This window comes from Mya arenaria, chromosome 8 (genome assembly GCF_026914265.1).
Source record: "Mya arenaria isolate MELC-2E11 chromosome 8, ASM2691426v1".
In the NCBI taxonomy this organism is placed as follows: Eukaryota; Metazoa; Mollusca; class Bivalvia; order Myida; family Myidae; genus Mya; species Mya arenaria.
The window spans coordinates 32,600,588-32,619,484 of record NC_069129.1 but is presented as its reverse complement, the minus strand read 5'-3'; the positions used below and the strand labels follow the sequence as shown (position 1 = coordinate 32,619,484).

The following is an 18,897-nucleotide window of genomic DNA, read 5'->3' as shown; positions in this document are numbered from 1 at the left end:
GCTGAGTGCATGTTCAAGCCACATGTCTATTAAGTGAAAGCTACACTTACAGTTCAAATGTCAGGCAGTCTTCTTTTTAAACCACCTTCTTAACTCGTTCCATTTGACAAATTACAATAAACTTATAATTGGTTAATTGTAGCTAACCTCAATATTTTTCATAATTATGTTCAATGTTTTGTTTGACGGAGGTGTTTTTTTAAATGTGTGCTTTCCTCCCTTCAATATGATACAACTCTTTGGGAGCCTGCATTATTGCCATCAATATCCTTATTTAGTACTGTCTGCAGGCTCTTTTGAGTAATATTGAAGTGATGAAACACAAACGAAGCTCCTGTGTTACTTCTGCTGTTACTGCTGCTTCTGCTGCTGCTAATGATGGTCCTGTTACTTCTGCTGTTACTGCTGCTTCTTCTGCTACTGCTGCTGCTGCTAATGATGGTCCTGTTACTTCTGCTGTTACTGCTGCTTCTGCTGCTGCTGCTAATGATGGTCCTGTTACTTATGCTGTTACTGCTGCTTCTTCTGCTACTGCTGCTGCTGCTAATGATGGTCCTGTTACTTCTGCTGTTACTGCTGCTTCTGCTGCTGCTGCTAATGATGGTCCTGTTACTTCTGCTGTTACTGCTGCTTCTGCTGCTGCTGCTAATGATGGTCCTGTTACTTCTGCTGTTACTGCTGCTTCTGCTGCTGCTACTAAGGATGGTCCTGTTTCCTCTGCTGTTACTGCTGCTTCTGCTGCTGCTAATGATGTTCCTGTTACTTCTGCTGTTACTGCTGCTTCTGCTGCTGCTGCTAATGATGGTCTTGTCACTTCTGCTTTTACTGCTGCTTCTGCTGCTGCTGCTAATGATGGTCCTGTTACATCTGTTGTTACTGCTGCTTCTGCTGCTGCTGCTAATGATGGTCTTGTCACTTCTGCTTTTACTGCTGCTTCTGCTGCTGCTGCTAATGATGGTCCTGTTACATCTGTTGTTACTGCTGTTGCTGCTGCTGCTGCTGCTAATGATGGCTCTGAACAAAAGACAGATGATTGCATATTTTATTGGGAATCAAAAAAAAATATTGAAAAAAAATTATACAGACATTTGCAATCTAGAATATATGTAGCGATAGCTATGGTTATGGTTAGATTTTTATTATGATTTTGTTTACAATTGATAATGCATCAGGTGTAAAATATATTATATAAAACGTTCTTTTTTTCTGTCCAATGTTTTGTATAGTTTAGCCTGCAAATAAATGATGTTCACAGTATATTGATGTACGGTACATGAAAATGAGAATGGTTCTCATTTTCCCATCAAAACGTGATTTGTTGATTGATATTTATTGTGTATATTACCATTATCTGTACCGTACAGAAAACATTTCAGTTATTGATGGTCTTATGATGATTTTCTAGCAAGAGATTATCGGTCTTACCTTGTAAAATATCAAACATTAGAAACAAGAGTGAATTACCGTAAATGTCCTATAAGATGTAATTTTCTGATTCTAAGATTTAAACAATGTTTACCTTAACTCCTATCCTATTAATTGTGACAAACGTAGTTGTAATTTGATAAAAAAAAAACCACCCTATCCATGACTGATCATCAAATTAAAGGAATTTTAAAGTGTACTGAATGGGGAAAAATGGATTTTATTATGTGCCCAGGGTTATCAAAAAGACACACGCCCAGCATGTATAATAGGACGTATACGGTATTCAGGTCTATATGTCTGTCATTCTATCATTCTTTTTTTTTAAATGGGAAATTGTATTTGATTAAATTATGACCTTTTGCAATACTGGAAAAACTTAGGGGAATGGCTTCAGAGGACTAAATTTGTGTAAAGATTAATTAAATTTAGCATTTAATTTTTGAAAATTGTTCTATCTTGTACTTGAGTGAATTACTTTTGTAATTACCCCCATATATAGATAAAAATGATTCTTAAAAAAATCAAATCTTACCATTATTAAGTTACAATGTCATTTCTTTGAAATAATCTATGTCTGGGAGCTCAGAAACTATTTGATTTTGGTCGCATTTAGCCCGGCATCATTTAGAGTTGACACCGAATTGTCCCCTGGTGGTCGGGCAAAGACAGATGGCGATGACTTGAATTTCCACGAGCTATTGTGTTGTCAATAGGAAACACCTTAATTAGGTCTTGAAGATTTGATGTGGTTATCTGTCGAGGGCGATCACTGCAAACGACATTCCTCCTCTTCCCTCAGGTGGATTGTCACATCCTTGCGTTGACCTTCCGCAGAAATGACAAAATCTCGATTTTGATTTGTTGCCTAATTGAATTTGAAACACGTCAGTGAGGACAATTTGGAATTGTCTAAGAAGTCTTGGAGTCATTCGGGAGTCTGGCCTCGGCATCAGGTAACGGGGAGTAATTTAAGATTTGTCATCACAATTGATGGTGAGCGTCAATAGCCCTTTAAGGAACTGTCATGTCCAGGCGGGAATTTCTCCTTTGATGTTAATGAACTATCTGATACACCTATTGTGCTCCTGACAGCGTTTTCTGTCGTCTTAGAACTTTTAAGACATTTGTTGATAATCATTGGTAGAATTTGTATTAACATCTTGTATTTTTAGGATATGTTTTTGTCTCTCAAATGTTAATAGGGTTAGATCTTTAAGGGCATGACAAGTCTTACTATTTGCTGAGAGTAAAGCACACAGTCAATAAATAAAGGCAAACTTTGGAATAATTTATTTTATGAATTCAATGATAGAACATTGCACTATAGTAGTACCATATTTCAAAATTGATTGTAGGCTTATGAAATACTATGATTTAAGTAGTGTCATATTATTCAACCAAGTGATTGGTATATTTCATATAATGTAAAATCTAAAATAAATGTAGACCAGTTCCGTCATTTAAAGCTGCACTCTCATAGGTTTACCGTTTTGACAACTCTCTTTTTTTCTAGGAATGAGCCATTGTTTGAGTAAATGTCTGGAAACTAGTGATATCAGACTGCTGACGAAAGATCAGATTGCAATTTTTCATATTTACATTTGAAAATTGATGTTTTATGGCTAAAAGTGTTACTAACGCTTTAAGAATAATGCGTTTTTTCGGCAGTTTCCAAACATTTGAGATCTGTTCTATTGTGAGTTATCGTATATGACTGAAGTGAAGGCTGATTCTTAGACAAAAATTAGAGTTAAAACTGTCAAGTTGTGAGAGCGAGTGCAGCTTTAAAGGTAAAACATACTTGAGTATAACATTACTATTTGAGAATTTACTGATGAAATCAACTTACCGGAAATGCTGAAAATACATTGTTCAGTGCCTCACTGCTGGAGTTTTAAAAAAACATAAATACTCTGTAAGTGTCAGTGTCATTGATGGGCAGGTCCGGAGAGTGATTTTCCCCATCGGGCTGGAACACTTCACAATTACTACAATAAGACAAGCTTATCTGACACAACGCTCACTTAATCATTTTTTATTGTGATGGCAAGATTTCTATTATAACATGGGTAGATTCTGACATTGTTTATTGTTGAAATGCACCGAGGTTATCATTTAGCTATGGGGCGGTGCTGTGATGTGCAGCAGTTGTCGGTAAATGCTTTAGTCTCTCATTTATCTTTTGTTTCTGACATTTTACATATTTCTTAATTATGCATGATGTGACCTTGACAGGGGCGGATCCAGGATTTAATGTAGAGGGTGGGGAGGGGGCACTTTAAAGTACAATGCAGGGGCATGCATAAATACCCCAGGGGCCCCCAAAATAGGCATTGAACTTGTCAAAGGGGGTCGTACTCCATTTGTTTTTTGCTAAATTTAGTCTATATAAAACAGTGTATCTTTGTGTAACATATCCATATTTTTTCCACCATATTGACATAATATGTTTACATTAACAATTTTATCCAAGCTAGTACTGCTTGATGAATTTGCAATTTAGGCCAATTTTATTAATATTTCACATATGAATCTGTCTTACAAATTCATTTAATCACATAACCAATGCCTGCTTTATCACAGTTAAGGATTCAAAGGACTTTTGTTTTTGTTGCTATCACTAGCAATTTCGATTGCTATTGGTAACTCAAGTTTCGATTTCTAAGACACCCTGTATTATGGTTGCAATTGGAAATTGTTATTTGCCTTATGTACCCATAAGAGAACCAGGTTGCTATGGGACCCAGGTTGTTTTGCTGTTGTAGGACATTGTTGTTGTTGCTGTCAGAGTCTGTTGTTGTTGTTTTATGTTTTTGCTATGACATTGTTCTGGGTATTTTCTGTTTTGTTACTTATAGTTGATAACTGTGTTTATAGTGCTTACTTTCAGTTTTGACCGCCCCGATAGCTCAGTGGTAGAGTGTTTGCTTCTGGTGCGGAAGGTCAGGGGTTTAAACCCTGGATGTGTCAAGCTGAAAGACATTAAAATATGGTCCCAGTAGCTACCATGCCTAGTTGTATCATGTTCATCAGTGCTTTACACTAAGCACATTATAGAACCAAGAGGCCTCTTCGCACAGAGCTAGGGTATCGCTCCCAGATCTCTTATATCTCACTCTGTTTGTTTTAGTCTTCCAAAGTCTGGATTTGACTGCAAATTGTGTCACTTCTATCTCATGTCACTTATGGCATTTAAACACTACGTAAGTCGTTATGACATCACAGCTGGGTCAAGCCATAATGCAGCCAATGGGCGCAGGCAGATGCTGATAAACTTTCAGTTTGGGTTGCATAATGAGTCTCTTCTTGGATTTTGTTTTGGTTCTATGGGTTATTCAGCTTCGGTGCATATTGCTTTAATAATGTTGCTTTAACTGATCAGTTTTTTTGTTCTCCTGAAAGAAAGCGCATAAAGTTACTGCCTTGTCTGACTGTCTGTTTGTCAGCTCCATATCTCTTCAATCGGTTCAAGTTAAAAATCATAATGTCCACCACAAGATGATGTGCAGGTCATTTAAGGTCGAGGCCACACTTTGGGGTCAAACTCTGGACAGCTGAGAGGATTTCAAAATAACACAATGATGTGCAGGTCGCTTAAGGTCAAGGCCACACTTTGGGGTCAAACTCTGGACAGCTGAGAGGATTTCAAAATAACATCATGATGTGCAGGTCATTTAAGGTCAAAGTCACACTTTGGGGTCAAACTCTGGACAGCTGAGAGGATTTCAAAATAACCTCATGATGTGCAGGTCATTTACGGTCAAGGTCACACTTTGGGGTCCAACTCTGGACCGCTGAGAAAATTTCAAAATTACAAGATGATGTGCAGGTCATTTAAAGCTGCACTCTCACAGATTCAAAGTTTTGACAACTTTTTTATTTTTTGTCTTGGACCGAGTTAACTTTTGCAAACATCCAAGGAAACCAGTTTTATTAGACTGCTGACAAAAAATAGATCGCAGATATTTATATTTAAGCTCAAAAGTTGATGTTTTATGCATTTTCCTTAAACCATAAGTAACGGTTTAAGCCATAAAACATTAATTTTCGAACGGAAATATGAAAATCTGCGATCCGATCTTTTGTCAGATATCTTTTATCATTGGTTTGCAGATATTTACGCTAAAATTTGCTCTTTCCAAGACAAATGTAATAAAAAAGTTGTAAAGATGGTATATCTAAAGATGGTATATCTGTGAGAGTGCAGCTTTAAGATCAAGGCCACCCATTTGGGTCAAACTGTGGACAGCTGAGAGAATTTCAAAACAACAAGATGATGTGTAGGTCATTTAAGGTCGAGGCCACACTTTGGGGTCAAACTCTGGACAGCTGAGATGATTTAAAATAACAAGATGATGTGCAGGTCATTTAAGGTCGAGGCCACACTTTGAGGTCAAACTCTGGACAGCTGAGATGATTTAAAATAACAAGATGATGTGCAGGTCATTTAAGGTCATGGCCACACTTTGAGGTCAAACTCTGGACAGCTTAGAGGATTTCTTACATAACAAGATGATGTGCAGGTCATTTAAGGTCAAGGACACACTTTGGGGTCAAACTCTGGACAGCTGAGAGGATTTCAAAATAACAAGATGATGTGCAGCTCAATTAAGGTCAAGGCCACACTTTGGGGTCAAACTCTAGATCTGGACAGCTGGGAGAATTTCAAAATAGCTTGTTGTTGGTTTACAATGTACTTTGTTTATATAATGCCTTACTTGAATTGTTTTAGCAATATTCCAATGTGTACTTGTCTTTCTGGGGCTATTATTATAAACTGTCTCAAGTCTGAGTTCAAACTTAAGTTACAAAACTGAAAAATCTTCATTAAAAATCATTTTTAACTTTCCTTCTTGTCGAGAATTAATGATGAAATTTGCTGAATTTTATTGCTTTTTAAAACTGACATTTATGTTTGTAAAACGAGTGGAATTCAGATGATTCTTTGTAATTTAATAAAAGTACTTTACTGATCCTGAGTCTAGACTTTTACATGAGACGGTTTGTAATCACGGCCGATGATCTTGAGGAGCATACATCATTTTCAGTGATAGTAATGTACACATGTTAGTATATCGATGGCCTCACTTCCAAATGTCAAAGTTACAAAATCCCAAGTTTTTAGTAGTGATGTTTTTTGTATTCTTTCTTGGTAATTTGATCACACATTTATATTACAAAATGCTGAAGTTACAATTTTTGTAGTTACAATTTCTGAAGGATCTGCATTTTTGCTTCTCTGTGAGATGTCCAATCATTGATTGGTAATATCAAGTGATAACACCGACTAGCCAATCACGCATAAAGAATGAATTCTACCTGGTAGACATACGCAGTAATCTTTTTTAATGGAAAAATACTAAATAACTGCTAAACTTAAATTGATTGTAAAATATATGGTACTTCAGTTCGTAAGTTTCATTGCATTGTACACATCAATGCCAAGTTTATGTCAGTTTTCGACAATTTTCTTTTTTTTTCACTATTTTATCATACGGAGTACCGCCCCTTTAAAACAGTTCCTTCTTTTTGGGGTTTATTGCAAAACAGTTTCTTTAAATATTTGTCCATGTTTTGGGCTAGTTTCAATGATCATTGCAAAACAAATTGTATTATTGTCTGAAACACATGATCTGAAATAATTGACATTTCTCAAATCGTTGATGTCATTTTGTTTTAAGTTACAAGCTCATTTCTTGGAAAGTAAAGCATTAAATCACATGTAAAAAAACTATTGTTTTAAAAGCTCTTGTTTAGTATTTGAAAATAACGAATATTTTTATTTTACTTGTTTATGAAACTTCAAGTAATTGTTTGTCCTCTGAAATAATTAATGTTTTGATATTGTGAAGCCCAGTAGTTTAAAATTGAGCAGATAGGAATTAAGAAACCATTGATTCCTTCGAAAGAGTAAGAACTGTTATGACATTTTGTATAACTAAACTTAGTTTAATGGTTATTAGATTTGAATTTATCTTCAGACTTGTTTGTTTTTTAAATCAATTTGAAGATTAATTATCAGTGCACATGTATTCATGTGGTTGTTTGTTTAACTTTTTAAAGCTATCAGAATTGATTGATTGAATGTCATCATTCACACAGCATATTGAGGGATATTTGTTTTATGGCCATAAAGCTAAGGCGTAAATAAAATATTTGTATGTTTCCGACACTGCCAATAAATAAAGGAATGGTAGGTGGATATTTTTTTATCCAGTAGGTGGAGTTTTTTTTTTCCATCAAGTTTGTCTTAAGTAATCATTCTCACACTGAAAACAGTAAATAAACGCAATTAAAGCATCTTTTCTATGCAAGAAAGATACCAAATAAGTGACTGACACTTATGTCGGTAAAAAGCTATACATAGCTTATGTTTCAAATATCATATATGCAATCCAACAATAAACAAATATTGACTTGACTTGACTTGACTTGACATAACGAATCATTCCCTCGATTGAATGACGAAGGGAATGAATATTATGTGACTGAATGAGTGACTACAGGAACATACAAATGAAGGAATGAATGAATGACTGTAGCCATATACAGACCCACCACCCCTCTGCCGACACTTAGCCTCAATACATTAATGGCAAGAACAAGAAAAATTTAATGCTCTATTATCACCTTAGGTGGTGTGTTATAAGTATCTATCATGTGTTTCCGCTACTGATAAAAAAATCCGACCCGAGGGCACGCGCATAAGCCGGTAACGAGGCTTGCCGAGGTACCAGTCACGCAGCGTGACTTAGGGTTGGATTTTTCGATACGTACCAGAAAAACATGATTGATATATCAAAAATGAAGTGGAAAATGAACTTTTGTACATTTCACCAAAAAGCGTGTGCGACGTTGTTTACTGACGTCATAAAACACAGAAATTTAAATCACTAAAAATCACGTTTTTTATGATTATTTTCAATTTTAATTAAAAGTATTGCGTACATATATATTTGATTGCGCTTTATTGAAATGGCATAATATAATTTCATAAACCATACAATAAAAGAAATAAGAAGTGGCGCATTGTTGCGCATGAGTCATCTTACAGGGGGGGGGGTGTAAGATGGTTTTTTCCAGCACCGGTCACATGACCGGAAACACATCTGGTATGCAAGAAAACCAAATCTATCATAGCTAGGTATTGGCTTATATGCATGACGTCAGCAGGCTGAGTAGGTGCGCTTATCAACCAATGGCGTTTCTTCATAATAAATTGCATTTGTTTTAAAATACCACGTTAAGATAATTATTGTTGAAGTTTCAGTATCGGAAAAAAATAGGCCCATGAAAAGACAACCTGCATGTATATTAGGGAATGCACATGTAATTGGACATTGATGGTATAAAAGAGCCTGAATACAAATTTGTACATTGTAATAAAACATATCTGTCTCTTTTTAAGAAACACTTTGCCAAGGGATTTTGACAGAAGATTGAATAGAATAAAACATTAAGCATAATTACAACAATTTTTTTACTATGATTTTTTTTTTAAATATGCTGAAAATTATGCTGGAAAAACCATGCTCAAAATGAAATACTTACTTTGACATTAAATATTTACAGGAGCAAATTCCAAAACATGGGGCAGTTTGACTCTGAGAGTAAATTTTACCCCTGTGGGTATTTGGGTTTATATGTGGAGATTTGTCCTTTGGGGTAAATTTACCAACTAGAGTAAACCCTGAGGTTAAATCTCATCACAATTAAACAGGGTCATAGTTTGAATTATACTTAAATAATAGGCTTATTTTTAATAGAATGGACTGGAATGAAATTTTTCAGATATTAAAAACTGAGAACTTATTTATTGCATTGCCATTAAAACATAATTTGCTTTTTTTTTTCGTTGAAAAAAGAAAATGCTTGATCAATGATTTTTTAGCCATAATTTACATGACTAAATGTGACCCTCTGAATAATATGTTAGATTCCATTCTTTTGAAAATCATAAATCTCTCAATTTTGATATCACATCAAAGAGGGACACCTGTAATCAACATTGATTGATTATTCACACACAAGGGTAAGGAATTTTCTACTTTTCCTCATTTGTCCATATTTCATTCTGCTCCTCTAATTGTCACCGAGCCTGTTAAGTTTATGATTTTAAAAGACGTTGGGTGACCCTTAACCATGTTCGTAAGCATGATTAAAACTGAAAGAATTGTTAAAAAGATATTAAATTTTGATATTTCTGAAAATTAAGAAGATTTAAAGTTTTATTTCATTTTCTAACAAAAGAAGTGTTGATTACTGTCACATTTCTGTTGTGTTTATTCTCGTCTTTTATTCCGCAATTATTTTTTATGAATTATTGGTACGATCCCTAACAAAAGGATGTGTTTCTATGAGGGATTCGGTTAGTCTCACTGTCGTGTGGTGAATTAATTGTATAAAACATTTCTCATATATTCACAGTCATTATAGTTTATGTCATAATATAACTTTGAAATTAAAGATGATAATTATTTATCTCAAAAGAAATGGCTATTGTTAATATCAGAGTCTAGGAGAAGATTATTTTAACAAATATGGTCATAACTTTCACAAGCCTTTAACCAATAAAATGATCAGAAAATTTTATTGTCACCTCCCTAGTGAATAATCAAATCAAATGCAAGAACTGAAATTGTTCAATCATTTCTGAGAGACTGCCTGAATATCTATGTAATAAATTAAGGTAAGCCACCAATTTTCTTGTATTCTCTTTTAGTTGAATATTTAATTGCGATGAATTTTCTTAATTTATAGTTAATCATATGTTAACATATCTTCATACAGATTTCTAAAATTTTTAAAACTAAATTCAGAGATGATTTTTATCACTTTTAAATAATTAATATCAAATACCCCATTTATATGATGAGATTTAACCTCAAGGGCAAATTTGCCCCCAATGGGCAAATTTTAACCTAGGGGCATAATTATTAGGGGGCAAATATGTGCATATAAATGCAAATACCCACTGAACTCCAGGTTGTTTGGAGATTGGGTAAATTTGCCCCCATGGGTATTTCATGTAATAAATGTAAAAACTGATTTGCCCCAGGGGGTATTTCAATTTGGGCAGTATTTTTTCAAGCAGGATATTTTCAATAGACATTCAACATTATTTCAAAATTGTAGATTACCCCAGGGGCAAAAGTTGGTCATATAAAGGTGGTAAAAGTAATATGGAAGCAAATATTTTTAAGGAATATTTATTGTTTTTATAAAAGTGATTTCTACAAAACTTCTACAAATTAAAATAACAACCATTGTCGGGAGTTGAAATGTTCTGTAAAAAGAAATATGTATATATAGGTGTTCCCCTTTCACCCAGTAGCTTATTAGTTTGATCGTCACCAAAAGAACTTATTTATGACCTCACAAAATGGATGCTAGTACTGGTTTCTAGCCATTAGCTTATAGCTTTCTGCATTATCCAGCTAAAATTAAACAATTTACTCATGTAAGCAGGATAAAGTTTCCTTCTTATTAATACTTAACTAGCCTTTTCAAGTTTGACAGCCTTTTTTATTGGTCGATCAATAGTGTTTTAAAGAAAAAAAATGAGGTGTTGTCATAGACTCCATTTTGTCTGCAGTGTTGTACTTAGCATTATGCAAATTCTATCTTTAAAAAACAAAAAGTTATTTGACAATATTATGAAGAACACATTTTTCTTTTTTTTTAAAAATCAGTTGTTCTCAGTTTTACGCAGTGTTAAATAATTTTTGAACATTATAATTATTTCATTATTTTTTTTAACTGAACATGAAAACTGTCAGTCAGGCAGACTGAGCCCCTTACATTTTTAGTCGGACGGAGTCCAAAAAACCGAGTCCAAATTTCTGGTCAGGTCTGCCTATTGAGATGCACATCTTCCAGTTTAACGTTCATATTGTTTTGATCATTTGATAACAGATATAGCTGCAAATGTTTTAATACTTGGCAGTCAGCTAAACAGAAACTTCCAGGGATTATCAGGCATAATACTTTATGATACACACATAAATATATAACAGACTTTAGATATCAAAGAAGATTTGTAGTTAATAGCAGCAAGAGAGCTAGGAGATACATAGGATATTTATTTAAGACTGCACCGTAATATCTATCATTGTAAAAGCAAATTTACTTGATTAATTACAAATTAGAAAACAAAAGCATGCAACTCAATCATATAGAACTTTTAGATTAATGGGGTACATGGGGAAACAAGCTGCTGAAATCAAAGGAAAAATGGGAAATAAATCACTCAAAAAAGCGGTCTACCCAAGTTTTAGACTAATTAAATATTCCAGACATTGACGCATTTGTTCATAACTTGAAAGGCATTTGCACATTAATCAGGCTCTGTGAGCTGCTGTTAAACAAATGATGGACAATAAAACAAACATCAAACAACATCACAAACTTGCAGTTTGCAAAACGGGGGATAAAATCTTGAAATATAATCCAAACACTGACTAATCAATCACCCGGCATGTCGCCAGTTAGCTTAACTTGATCAAACTTATGCTGGTATATTGGAACAAACACAACAATTTGTCATTGAGGTGTTTCTGTAGCTTGTTTTCACTCAATGTTCATAGAAATGCTCACTTCTGTAACATGTATGAAATCCTTGAAATGTCAATTTGTGGAATGCATTTTTGTGTATTTTGGATTTGTCATTGTAATTGGTCTCTTCCTGCCTAACTTTATGTTATTAAAAATATTCCTTGTCTGTGGTTAAATTTTTTACCTGTCTAACAAAATAGTTTGTGGGTTCGAGCTTTGCCATGGTCTGACTCTGAGTTTGTGGGTTTGAGGTCTGTCATGGTCTGAGTCTGAGTTTGTGGGTTTGAGGTCTGTCATGGTCTGACTCTGAGTTTGAGGTTCGTCATGGTCTGAGTCTGAGTTTGTGGATTCGATCTCTGTCATGGTCTGAGTTTGAGGTTCGCCATGGTCTGAGTCTGAGTTTGTGGGTTCGATCTCTGCCATGGTCTGAGTCTGAGTTTGAGGGTTTGATCTCTGCCATGGTCTGACTGTGAGTTTGTGGGTTTGATCTCTGCCATGGTCTGACTCTGAGTTTGAGGTTGGCCATGGTCTGAGTCTGAGTTTGTGGGTTCGATCTCTGTCATGGTCTGTCTCTGAGTTTGAGGTTCGCCATGGTCTGAGTGGGTTTGAGGTCTGTCATAGTCTGACTATGAGTTTGAGGTCTGTCATAGTCTGACTATGAGTTTGAGGTCTGTCATGGTCTGACTATGAGTTTGAGGTCTGTCATGGTCTTACTATGAGTTTGAGGTCTATGAGTTTGAGGTCTGTCATGGTATGACTATGAGTTTGAGGTCTGTCATGGTCTGTCTCTGAGTTTGAGGTCTATCATGGTCTGAGTCTGAGTTTGTGGGTTTGATCTCTGCCATGGTCTGACTCTGAGTTTGAGGTTCCCCAAGGTCTGTGTCTGAGCTTGTGGGTTTGATCTCTGCCATGGTCTGACTCTGAGGTAGTGGGTTTGATCTCTGCCATGGTCTGACTCTGAGTTTGTGGGTTCGATCTCCGCCATGGTCGGACTCTGAGTTTGTGGGTTTGATCTCTGCCATGGTCTGACTTTGAGTTTGAGGTTTGCCATGGTCTGAGTCTGAGTTTGTGGGTTTGATCTCTGCCATGGTCTGACTCTGAGTTTGTGGGTTTGATCTCTGCCATGGTCTGAGTCTGAGTTTGTGGGTTCGATCTCTGCCATGGTCTGACTTTGAGTTTGAGGTTTGCCATGGTCTGAGTCTGAGTTTGTGGGTTTGATCTCTGCCATGGTCTGTCTCTGAGTTTGAGGTTGGCCAAGGTCTGAGTCTAAGTTTTTGGGTTTGATCTCTGCCTTGGTCTTACTCCGAGTTTGTGGGTTCTCCATGGCCTGAGTCTGAGTTTGTGGGTTCGATCTCTGCCACGGTCTGACTCTGAGTTTGTGGGTTTGATCTCTGCCATGGTCTTTCTCTGAGTTTGAGGTTCGCCATGGTCTGAGTCTGAGTTTGTGGGTTTGATCTCTGCCATGGTCTGTCTCTGAGTTTGAGGTTGGCCATGGTCTGAGTCTGAGTTTTTGGGTTTGATCTCTGCCATGGTCTGACTCTGAAAAAAGACACCAAGGACATAGTCTCATGCCTGCCTGGTTGTTTGCAGGATTGAGCCTCAGTTTAATGGTGCTTTATAGGCAACAGTTAGAATGTCTACCCTTGAGATTCTATGAGACAAAAATTGAGGTATATAGATATATTTATTTACTTTTATCTGAAGTCCGCCATCAATAACATGCAAGTTGATCATGATTGGAACATTATAATTCAGTTAAATTTTCTTGGTAGAACTAAATTATATGCCTCCCTTTACTAAGTAGACCTTCGACTGATTGTTCAGATCTTTTTTAAAGTTAACATAGTGACTTTGTTGTTAACTTTTGAAAGTGAAATATTTGATGATAGCCCTTTTGAAAGTGAAATATTTGATGATTGCCCACATATTTAGATCTTAACAAGTACAGCTGAAACAGTTGTCTCAGTTATTGCTTGAAACACAGCAGAAGTGTTCCCATAAAACTTCCAGTGCAGAAATGATTTGAAAGTTAACAACTTTGTTAACTTTGTCAAAGTTCTGAACAATTTGCTCATTGTTTGATAAGGATCTTTAAATAGCCAGAATCATAAATTATGTGCTATGGTACAATTTCTTTCACTGTTTTTAGCTGCTTTTGATTCTGGAACACTTCTGAATGAACGTTTAATCATGAAATTGCAATAAACAGTAGGTTTGGTAAGTTTTAATTGACGACAGTGAATTAGCTAAAGGGATTGTTCTCCTTGAAAATGTTGACAGAAAAAAATGTACCTCATTATCTTTCTGTTGTGACTGATTCGGTGAAGTTGGGCCAGTGATGGAGTGATTTATACCGGCTCCATACAGGATCATTAGCAGATTGAGGGAACATGGAATTATCCATCAATTACAGCATCTGGGCAATTAGAAACTGACTTGTTTTTGCGAGGCAAACTAGATGATTAAGAGTAATGTCCCTTGAGTGAGTAATGTGTCTCCAACTGGCTTACCATCGCCATTTCTTCCATCATGATTAGTCGCTATACTTTCCAAAGACGGTTCCATGGTACCGTCATTACTCAAAGACAGTGTTTTCTTAGATAATCATTACCAGAGCATGTGATGATGGATGTATATATTTTTCTTGAGTACTTAATCTTTCAATTTCTCCGAAGATGAAATTTAGGCTTTAAAGGGATATTCAGTCTTTTGTTTAGCCATTTGCAACAAAAAAGCATGTTTCTATTGTAACTATTGCATGCATGTATTTCTTAAGCATTAAAGTAAACCAGAATAAATTAGCCCATTAATTTCTGTCCCAATTGGCTTAATCTGCCCTAGCTACTGTCAAGGATACTTCTAAATTTGGAAAACCAAGAATGATTGAATATTCTTATGAAAAATAAGGGGGAATCCTGTAGCATGCATATATAAATGGATGACTGTTCAATGCCCGGACTTTATACTGCTGTCAGTCCTGGCTGAGCTGTCAGGGTGAATCAAGCACACTCTCCCTGACTTGATTGATGGTTCCAAACTGTCAAACCGGGTTTTATATCAGGTTGATTTATTCTGTCATTTTGTTGAAACTTGAAATTTTCTTCCCTGCAATCTAACTACAGGTGTGATTTGCATTAATTTCTACCATGCTAGAAAACATCACTCATTCACATGTCAGGGTTACATTTTGAAAGTATAGATTTATCACTCAAGAAAAGTACATTTATTATGATTTATGTAAAATAGCTACCCGAAAAATTGTTTTATTTTGCATTGCTGAATGAATGATTCATACCTAGATGCCTATCATTTTGCATGCACAATTAGAACATTCAAACATAAAACACTTTATTTTCAGAATAACTTATATAACTCATGGATTTTCAGTGAGTTAACTTTGAATTATGGGAAAATGGCTTTGTAATCAAATAGCGCTGCACATAAATGTAGCTTGTAATTATTTGCAACTAGAAATAAAACTTGGGACAATATTTGGTACTTCTTCAAATAGTCACATGCTTTACTGACTTCAATTTTAATATATATTTTCACTGTCTTTTGATTGTAGGATTTTTTTTTCAGTCTCTGTATATCACGATGCTTTACTCGAATTCAATGAAACTTAATCAGAATGCTTTATTTTATGAAATTGTGTTCAAGTTTAATACTGTTTCATTTGTTTGAAATGGGTCAAAAATGTGTTCTTGTTGACAGTGTAGCTAATAATTACCCAAACATTGGAAGTGTTTAATTTGTTTCCAAGAGCAGTGATGTTCAGGTTAGCGGTATACGACCAATGCCAGGCCATCTTGTTTAATAGCAAGGAGCATATGGTACTTCCTTATAATGCTGTATCAAAAAGCAGGAATTTTGAGGAGAGAAAAAAATCAATAAAAAAAACACAGTTGTAGAACATTTGAAACATATAGCTCTGTAGAAAGCATATAATGTAAAACATTGTTTTTTTTTTGTTTTCCCATACAACAAATTTATATATCCTGTCTCTAGGCTTAGAAGCATGACAGTTCTTTTATGCATCAAGCTAAATTTCTCCCACAAAAATAATCTGTTATTTTGACAGAAATGATGTTGAAGAAACAGTATCTGGGTATTGAAAACTTGTCCCATAAATCTAAAATTGTGAATTTCAAGAAAGATGACTAGAAAACATTTGTGAAGTTGATAGATTGTGTTTTATACGGCTGGGGGAAAGAGCATTGTCATCAGGTTTATATTGTGTTGTATAGGGACATATTTGTCAAAAATGCTTTTGTAAAATAGGTGGATTGTGTCTATGGGCATTTTTCTTGATTTATTATTTGTGTTTTCGTATTCTCTTGTGAATTAAGAAAAAAATCCTTTTTAATGGACACGTCCATGTGTGATAACATTCAAGGGAGGTAATTGAACTAGTATTCTATGTATTGTAATGGTTTTACCTCCCTTGATGGACTTTAAATTACAGAAAATACATTGAAATAAGTTGACCGAACTATAAATTATCGTTTGTTAATTGAAATCTGTAGTCTTTATGAATACTTTGAATACATTTTTCCTTTCAAGTTTGTCCTATTTCTTTCCTAGATGCCAAGAACAGATAAAGATGTTGATGTATTGTCCAATATTTTGTTATTTACGGGCGTTTCTTGTCACATGAAATACATTATGAAAAAGCAGATTAGTACTTTTTGTACATTTGTCATCCAGGGTTGTTCTTTAGTGCCAGTTGACCAGGGTAATACGTTATCGGAAGTCATCATAACTAGTGTAGGATATTACCTTGTATATCACTCTGTCATTGCGGGTACTTGAAAATACCTGAAATTGAATACTTATAAATCTTTCCTCTCTATATGACTGGAAACATGACACATGTCATAAAATAATCACTGAAAGAGATTTTGTTCTATTTTGCTTTTATTCCATATATGTAGCTGTTGTGACTTTGTTTCTCTAAACTGCATCTTTATGTTAGTGTTTTAAAGAAATTAGGTGTATTCTTTTCTTAAGAAATGTTTTGCCTGTGGTGGCAAACATGAAAGAAATAATATATGCCATCTTTTCATATGAAGGCAATTTAATGTATCATTTTACAAAAAATGAGCATTATTCAAATATTTTTTCATCCGAAACCGAGAAAATTCTTGACTAAACGGAACATTCTCTTCCTCTGGGAAAACCTAAAGTAACCATCACTGACACTTCGCAAGCACATATTCATCATTTCAAAGAATTAATAAATGAGAAATGTGCTATCGAATGTAACTGCAGAGCTTCGAAAATTAAGATTTATTAATATCAGGGCATAATTTCATCCAAAAATATTTTGACAGAAATATTTATCCTAGTGTTTTTATATCAATGAAAGATGAATTTTACTGCGATCTTTAAATTCGGAGATGATGAATTGAATGAAATTCCATGTTTTCTGTAAATAAGTGATGGAGGTTTGGAAAATAAATAGATCCTTAACAACTTGGCCTGTTCAGTGTTGTGCGATGATTTAGCTAGTACCCTCGACCCTCGTAATCTTGCGATCATTTTTGTTCATTTTGAATGGCAGAAAGCATTCTTCATTTAATAATGGTGATGAATAGTTTTGAAAGAACTCATCAAATTAGCTTTAAAATAGGGGAGGTAATTGTGTTTCATAGATGAGATTGCAGCGTTTTTACCAGTGTTCTTCTCATTTATTATATAATTCCCATGTTGCAGATTATTAACAGATTAATATAAAACAACATGATTAAATAGTTTTAATGTATTCAAAGCAAAGTTAGGTATCAGATGCAAATTCTTGCTACAGAGATTGTAACAATAAAGATGTATGGTATTTCGTAGGTCCCTTTTATTATATGCTTTCTGGTGGTTTATAGAGATTTATCAGTGAAATAAAAGTGTTTTTTCACTGTTTAAAACAGTGAGATAACATTTTGATATTTTTCATTGTTTTGAAATTAAAACCGGCTCTCTACTCAAATCAAACATCAGCACGAACGGCTGGGACACCAAGTAAATGACACAATTTACGAAATTGAAAAACAACAATGAACAGTCATTTAATATGCTTTTAAAGCTGCACTCTCACAGATATACCATTTTTACAACTTTTTTATTTTTTATCTTGGAAAGAGCAATTTTTTTGCGTAAATATCTGCAAACCAATGATATAAGATTACTGACAAAAAATCAGATTGTAGATTTTCATATTTCCGTAAGAAAATTAATGTTTTATGGCTTAAACCGTCACTATCAGTTTCAGAAAAATGCATGAAACATCAATTTTTGAACTTGAATATAAAATTCCGCAATCTAATTTTATTTCAGCAGTGTTATATAACTGGTTTTCATGGATTTTGGCCAAAATTAGCTCATTTCAAGACAAAAAAGTTGTCAAAACGTTCAATCTGTGAGAGTGCAGCTTTAAGGCATATAATAAAAAAGAAAATAATTTGTTTCAGTGTAAGAGCGCAATATATTTCACTGCATGAAGACAAAAAGTGAATATTTCTCGAGAGGCATGAAATATAGGTTTATGTGCTTACCGGTACTAAGTGAACTATATTATGTTCTTACACTAAAGCAAACAATTATCCTCTATTCTTTACAAAGTTCATAACATTTGGTCACATGATTGGACTAGATTCAGAAAAAGACAAAAAAGAACTGAGAAGTGATGGCATACTGTCCAAAGTTCATCAACATGTGAACATTTTTCACTAGTGTCAAAAATCAGACAGGCAAATTACACAAATGAAATGTGATGTTTCCACAAATGGTCAGTTGAGGTCTATGCTGAGAAGCCTTTTAGGTGACAGTTTAATCAAACTTGACAGGAAGAATTCTGTCATATTTAGGACATGACCCTACCATATAAATCATATGCTAAATATTCTTTAAAGACATTTTTCTGAG

The 18,897-nt window shown here is 34.7% G+C and overlaps 2 protein-coding genes across 2 annotated transcripts in view; both read right to left on the bottom strand.

The window, feature by feature from the left end:
* Positions 1–221: 221 nt before the first annotated feature.
* LOC128244144 (uncharacterized protein DDB_G0271670-like) lies at positions 222–12,345 on the bottom strand. Its single transcript, XM_052962160.1, has 2 exons — positions 12,167–12,345; positions 222–1,014 (listed from the first exon to the last, which is right to left on the bottom strand). The coding sequence occupies exons 1-2, from the start codon at positions 12,343–12,345 to the stop codon at positions 222–224; spliced, it is 972 nt and encodes a 323-aa protein (XP_052818120.1).
* Positions 12,346–13,248: 903 nt separating this feature from the next.
* LOC128244143 (putative ferric-chelate reductase 1) overlaps positions 13,249–18,897 on the bottom strand; it is a 53,135-nt gene continuing 47,486 nt past the window's right edge. Inside the window, exon 9 of the mRNA XM_052962159.1 lies at positions 13,249–13,521. Coding sequence (XP_052818119.1) covers positions 13,249–13,521 — 273 coding nt within the window. The remainder of the gene's footprint in view (positions 13,522–18,897) is intronic.

Coding starts and splice junctions, on each gene's coding strand:
- LOC128244144 (XM_052962160.1), bottom strand. CDS start 12,345: ATGACAGAGATCGAATCCACAAACTCAGACTCAGACCATGACGAACCT. Junction 1,015..12,166: donor CAAACTATTTTGTTAGACAG/GTAAAAAATTTA, acceptor TCTTTTGTTCAG/AGCCATCATTAGCAGCAGCA.